The sequence below is a fragment of the Monopterus albus genome, unplaced genomic scaffold, assembly GCF_001952655.1.
Source record: "Monopterus albus unplaced genomic scaffold, M_albus_1.0 scaffold244.1, whole genome shotgun sequence".
NCBI lineage: Eukaryota > Metazoa > Chordata > Actinopteri > Synbranchiformes > Synbranchidae > Monopterus > Monopterus albus.
The window spans coordinates 148912-155745 of NW_018128124.1; the positions used below are offsets into that span (position 1 = coordinate 148912).

General features: G+C 40.6%; 1 protein-coding gene across 2 annotated transcripts in view; it reads right to left on the reverse strand.

Moving 5' to 3' along the window:
- Positions 1-6: 6 nt before the first annotated feature.
- The window catches only part of slc30a9 (solute carrier family 30 member 9), an 11417-nt gene continuing 4589 nt past the window's right edge, over positions 7-6834 (reverse strand). For both annotated transcript variants that reach the window (XM_020620657.1, XM_020620656.1), the window contains exons 9-18: positions 5747-5814; positions 5320-5478; positions 4356-4491; positions 4242-4281; positions 4090-4161; positions 3495-3602; positions 3062-3227; positions 2111-2240; positions 870-983; positions 7-745 (exon numbers count right to left, since the gene is read on the reverse strand). In XM_020620657.1, the coding sequence (XP_020476313.1) occupies positions 701-745; positions 870-983; positions 2111-2240; positions 3062-3227; positions 3495-3602; positions 4090-4161; positions 4242-4281; positions 4356-4491; positions 5320-5478; positions 5747-5814 (1038 nt within the window). In that variant the 3' untranslated portion in view covers positions 7-700. The remainder of the gene's footprint in view (positions 746-869; positions 984-2110; positions 2241-3061; positions 3228-3494; positions 3603-4089; positions 4162-4241; positions 4282-4355; positions 4492-5319; positions 5479-5746; positions 5815-6834) is intronic.

The following is a 6834-nucleotide window of genomic DNA, read 5'->3' on the forward strand; positions in this document are numbered from 1 at the left end:
AAATCAAATAAAATGTTTTAGTAACATTTTATATTTTGCATATTCTTCTGTAATCCATTTGTAGCAAACGGTCTTCACTAGAGAACCTACAGCAGCATCGTGCCGTCTGCAGCTCCTCAGAAAAAGCTACTATGTTCTAGTAATGAAACAAACCTTCATGGCTCCAACATGTAGCTCTATAAATTCATTTTGTACTATTATAAGAAACGCCATCACTGGTTCAAGTTTACCATTAAAGTAAAATACAAGTTCGGCAGATGATACTGGTCCTGTCTGCGATTTTGTTTGTGAGGCAGGCCTGATTTCAGCCAAGCTCAGACATGTTCATGGAGGAATGTGAGCTCAGGCAAACACCCAGGAGAGTAAACTGTCATTTCTGTGAACTGCAACGCAGATTTAGGTTTTTCTTAAAAATCTTGGACACTAGTAAGTCTTTAGTCTTAAGGTAGAAACACACATGCACTTGAATGTGAGTGTGTATCTCTGGTTGGTTTAACTACCACTAACCAAAGTTCAAGAGACACACAACTTGATCTTTGTACATGTTTCTGGACTGCTTCATGGTAAGACTTGAGGACTAGTGTAGACATGGAGCTTCGGGTTGCGGCGGTCAGCATGGGAGGCAGACTGTGGAGGTGGACTCGGCCCCGCTTTCACCCTTTCTTCTTGGTCCTTCTTGCTCAGCAGAGGCCAATAAATATTATAGTATTTCCAAGTCTACATGACGAACCTCCGGGTTACGTTGCTATAGAGGAACAAATCAGGATTAGATACAAATCCATAACTTGATGAAAAAAACTTTTATATGCTAATTAAGTACATTAAATAAATAAATAAATAAATATTAGTTTATTACTGTATTTCAGTACCTTGAGTTCTTTCTCTAGGCGGTCCACCTCGGCCCCCAGAGTGTCAATGATGTTCTCCCCATGTTTTAGCATAAAGTTTTCCAGATCCTCGGGGGTTTTCACCTGCTGAATTTCCTGCACAGGGAGGAAAGCACACACTGTAGAGATAGAGAAAGCACTTGGATGTACATACAGCAAATGCCAGAAACACACCAGAAGGCAAAGATATCACATTTTAAAGAGTGTGTGAATTACATTGTGAATTTCAGAGGGTTGGCATGGCGGTGAACGCTGCTGTGTGCTCCAGTTGGCACCTTTGCTACTACAACGAGGACATATGTTGTTTCAATTTTTGTATTTTATGTTGGCTTGATCCTGACAAAAGCAGCTGTAGGTGGAGATCAAGGGAGTGATGCATGCGTCCTGTGCGCTCCCGCGGACCGCAGTCAGTTTTGGTGTAATACCATAAATGCTGTGAATACAATAGGCTTAAAGCCCATCTTTGTTTTATTACTTTAAAAACAATTAGGCTAACTGTTTATAAAGTTACATGCAAATAAATGATATAGTGGAGATAAAAAGAAAATAGTCAGGCACATTTCTGAGACCCCCTGTATTTCACACACAGATTTTAAGACTGACTCTCGCTGCCAGCAAATGATTTCTGCTGTTTAAAAAACACAAACAACAAAACTCATTCAGGAGACAACAGATTAACACCCTAAACGTCTGCACGCTACAAAACAATGTGGAGACTATTGTGACAGAAATAGTGCATGAGAACTGCCCTTTTCAGATATGGGATCCAGAACATTGTTGGCTCTCTCCTCATGGACAGAGGTGTCTCACTGAAGCTGTGAGGCTCATTAACAGAAAAGTGTCCTAAGCCTGATGACAGAAAGCTGCTGTTAACAGACTGATGAAACCAACAATGTGACATATTCCCTGCTCTGTCTTACAGCTCATAACTGTTGTGATGTAAAAAAGAAGGAACAATTAACCTTCAGTGTAAAGACAGAAAACCTGCAATCTGAATAAATCTGTAGGTTAGCATTATTATTCCATGTAGCTGCCTTTGACAGTTGCTCACTAATCTATTTCAAATATTATCAAATATATTTGTCTACCATACATCCTGGTAAGAGAACAGCTCAAACCTTTAATAAGGTACCAACAATGATGAAGAAGTCAACAAAAAGAACCTTGTTTGTGAATACAACTATAGGAAATGTAATGTAAATTTGATATAAATACCAACTTACATTCAGGATTTGGTCAATGTCTTGTTTTTCCAGATATGAACGTGTCACCACACGGCCATCAAAGTCTACTTCAGCCTTGAAGCGCACTTTACTCAGCCCCATATCAGTGGCCTTCACATCGTGGATGGCCCTGTTCATAATAAAATACAGCATAGCAGGAATCCTCCAGGGCAGACAGGCAGCACCACCCAGCTTCAACAAAACATCACTACTGAACACTACAGTGAATCTGTGCTAAAACACAATGTGTTGATAATGAAATAAAAAAACAACCTTATGAATCTCACAGACAGAATAAAATGTACAGTGAACCCCATCTTTAACTTGTTTGCAACTTGCACTTTCATGTTGTGTTTGAGATACTAAACTGAAGCACTGTGCACTGCCCTGTGTACAGGTGGTCCTCAAGCCCAGTGCACACTGGGTGGTCTATTTCCAGCCTGAATGTTATCCATGAATGAATCATGGGACAACTGAAACCCCGTGTGCAGACGTGTAAAAGCCCCCCACCCCTCCTACAAAAGAGCATGACATCCAGACTGAAAGAGACAAAATAACTGTGTAGCTGTATCATTTTGAAGTCATTTTGTGTCTCTTTGCAGGTGTCTGTATCTATTTTTGGTCATGTTGCATCTCTGTGTAGAGGTTCTGTGCTTCGTCATCATTCTGCATTCCTTCTTTTGTGTCCCTTTGTGGCTGTTGAACTGACTTTCCAACAAAACAAGTTAACAGTCACTTCAGACTGAGGACTCTCATCCACAGGCCTTCAACTCATTCAGAAATGCTTCTATCATTAGGTGTGGATTGGGTTACTTAATGGTGGGTGTAGTTGTAAGTTTAGATTATTTAAAATCACATGAATGATTCCAGACCTGACATCAACACCTGGTTCATGTTTTACAGCTGTGGAGGTGTGTGTACAGTATGTGTGTACACCAGGGTGTTGCTGACCTTACAACAGGGTCATTCTCCAGCAACTCTGTAAGCTTCTGTACACTCTCAGGCTTTATGGATCGTCCCAGCAGGGCCTCTGTGTTGGTGTAGATGAGGAAGGCAGAGACGGTACCCAGTAATGTGCCCACGCCAAGAGAGCCCAAACTGTCATAGTATGGGTTACCTGGGACAAAAGAGGCAGAGAGAAACCCAGTAAAATGAAAGAAAGAAACCCAGTAAGATGTTGGAAATCTGGATCTTGCCAGCATTCAATTAGAGACCAAAGTACTAAAACACAAGAGAAAGGTTATTCTGAGTGCAATGTAACACATCAACAGAATAATAAATCATAATGCAGATAGAGATGGTCATAAAAAGAAACTGTCATTAATTGCACGTCTTGGAAGAACAGAAAACAAACAATCAAGGTGAAGGACGTCTCCTTGCCTACCTGTGAACGAGGTGAGCCCCATGCAGCCAGCTGCCAAGATGACTCCCAAAACAGCAGCAGCATCCTCCACCAGCACTACATTAGTGCTCGGGTCTCGACTCTGCATTACTGCACCCACAAAACAATGCGAAACCTCATTTACACCTGAATCAATAAATCTGTCAAGTTTATTTGTTATTTATTTGCCAAAGGGCAGCTAGCTGCGCAGCAGCAACACAGTTCAACAGGGCATATAAACATAATTAAAAAAACGGAAAAAGAAAGTGTAGAAAGACAAACAGATATATACAGCATGAGTAAAAAAGGTTTTAGGTATTTGTGTTTGCTAATAAGACTGAAAAAGAGAACCAATGTGTAGGATCTGAATCTCTGGATGTAAGCGATGGGAGCTGTCACACTCACAACTGTTTGCTATACAGAACACAGACTCTACTGCTGAGAGCCAGTTATCTTACAGCAGAGATTTACCGCCCTATTTAAAAAAACATCTTGACAGTAAGAAGTGAATACCATCAAATAAATGTAAGGTATAAATGGGGTTCAAGGCGCTCACTGCTGTACCAGTTAGTAACACAAACATTACTGCTGTACATACCATATTCATAAAATGACAGTCCCTGCTGGCGGGAGCTCTTCTTTATCTCATTGATGGCTATTAGTAACGTGGCTGAGAGAGGAAAAAAAGGAGATGTTCAAGTACAAGACAAACAGTCAAAACCACAAGGTTAGTTCTTCATTATAACCCACCTCCTTCAGACACCAGGGAGCCCGCCAAAATGCAATAAGCCTGTAAAACAAACATGATGGGTTATGGTTTTCCTTTATAAACCATGACTTACAGACAGTCAGTCCAACCCTCACCCATAACAATGATTCCATGGGCTCTGGGTGCAGCAATCCCATGATGCCATGGTACCAGGAGAGGCCTGCTCCCATCATAAAAATGCCCACCCCACTGATGAGAGAGGCAATATAGCGCATGTTGGAGAATCCATATCTGAAACACACAGAAGCTTTGTATTACAGCTGACACTTAAGCCACTGGTATTTTGTTAATTTTACACTCTGTACATACAGCATAGTCTTTGCAAATTAAAAGTTACATTTGCACAGTTGTAAATCTGCAAACTGTGGACATTTGTTAAAAATCATCTCCACCTTAAATGATTGCTTCTTAAATACAGATGAAATGGTTATCAGTGTCACGGTAAACTCTCTGACAGTTGGTATTACTGCTTTCAATTTTAAATATCATTAAAATCATGGTTCATTACCGTGGTTTAAAAAACTCTCCCACTGAAGGGTTAAATACTGTTCAGGGCAAACCAAAGTTATACAGAGGGTCTCAGACGCAAGTGCAGTTTGCAACGTGGGTTTGTTTGGGTCAGCGAAAACATGCCGGAATGTAGTCAAGACATCCCGGAGATGTTTCATCCATCTAAGCATACCAAGTCTGAAGTGTGGGCATATTTTGGTTTGTACAAGAGTCCTGAGGGAGACTGAACTGAAGATGCTTGCCCTATCGGCAGAAATAAAAATGTTGTGAAAGGAGGCAACACTTCAAGTTTTTTGAGTCATCTTTGTGACCATCACCCTCCATTGCAAGTTAACTTTGAGCTCAATGTGATGTGAGGACGTCAGAATGGGTCAAACAGTTTGCCATCAAACTTTCAGCGTTACTTAGTGTTTGATACGTTTTCCTATGTTTACAGAAGGTTAGGGAGACTGGCTATGTATTTTTTATGTTTATGCACAAACAATGCATAGTGATGCTAATGCTTACTCTCATCTACTTTTAAATACTATAGTAGAGTGTAGTGCTTACGGGTGTATGGCGTCTGGGTTGCGGACAGACTGGCTGATTCCCAGGGCGAGCAGACCTTGGTTGCAGGTGTCAGCCAGAGAGTGGATGGCCTCAGAGAACATGCTAGCTGATCCAGTGTAGATCCAAGCCAGAATCTTGAAGAAGAAATTGAGGCCATTGCTAGGGACAAACAAAATGTGGATGAAGCACTCACAAGGTAATGAAAAAGTTATCTAGTTAAGCTGTCATTTAAAAGGTAGCGGTACTTCTAAATGATCTCGTTTACAGATTAATCTGGTCTTTTGTACAGGACATCAAAACATAGTTAGCTACCTGACGATGTGGCAGTCAAGACATACCCAGCTTCAAAAAAATGAATTTGAACTGAAGTCAAATGAATTCAAAACAACTGTTGTTATTTTCCACGCACACACACACACACACTTACATGCAAATTGCAACCATAACCACCTTCCCAGGTCCTTGCAGAAATGTTGTTCTCTTGCCTGATCGAGGCTTTATGAAACAAAGACAAAGCAAAGTGAAATTCTGATCATCATCTGTTTAAAAAAATGTTGGCAATCAATACAGCACGTTGTGGCTTTCTAATATTCACCACTTATGTTCCTGGTAAAAGAAATCTCATTAAAAATGGGCTTCAGACAAAATATGAACATGTTAGAAATTCCCAGTCCTATAGTTGACTCGATCTCATTACATACTCATAAAAAACAAGTCAGCAGAACGCAGAATATAGCATGACATACCAGCGAAGAGCAGAAAGGTACAGTACATTCACTGAAATAACATGAGCATTGCACAGTAAAGAGGGGGGAAATGCATAAATGACAAGAGATAATGACAATGTCATATAGATGCACTGACTTCTGTAACAGTGACAAAGGTCCCACAAATACCACCTGGTGGTATTTAGGCAACTTAGGCATAGTAATGGGACTGTCCACATTACTTTCTTTATCACATACAGTCAGGGGAAAAAATTATTTGAACCCCAGCTGATTTTATAAGTTTGCCCACTAACAAAGAAATGATCAGTCTACAATTTCAATGGTAGGTTTATGTGAACAGTGAGAGACAACAATAACAAAAAAAAAAATCCAGAAAAATGCATTACAAAAAAGTTATAAAGTAATTTGTATTTTCATGAATGAAATAAGTATTTGATCCCCTATCAGTCAGCAAGATCTCTGGCTCCCAGGTGTATTTTATACAGGTAACGAGCTGACATTGGGAGCCCTCTCAGCTCGTTACCTGTATAAAAGAGACCTGTCCACAGAAGCAATCAATCAATCCAGATTCCAAACTCTTCACCATGGCCAAGACCAAAGAGCTTTCCAAGGATGTCAGGGACAAGATTGTGGACCTACACAAGGCTGGAATGGGCTACAAGACCATCGCCAAGCAGCTGGGTGAGAAGGTGACAACAGTTGGTGCAATTATTCGCAAATGGAAGAAACATAAATTAACTGCCAATCTCCCTCGGTCTGGAGCTCCATGCAAGATCTCACCTCGTGG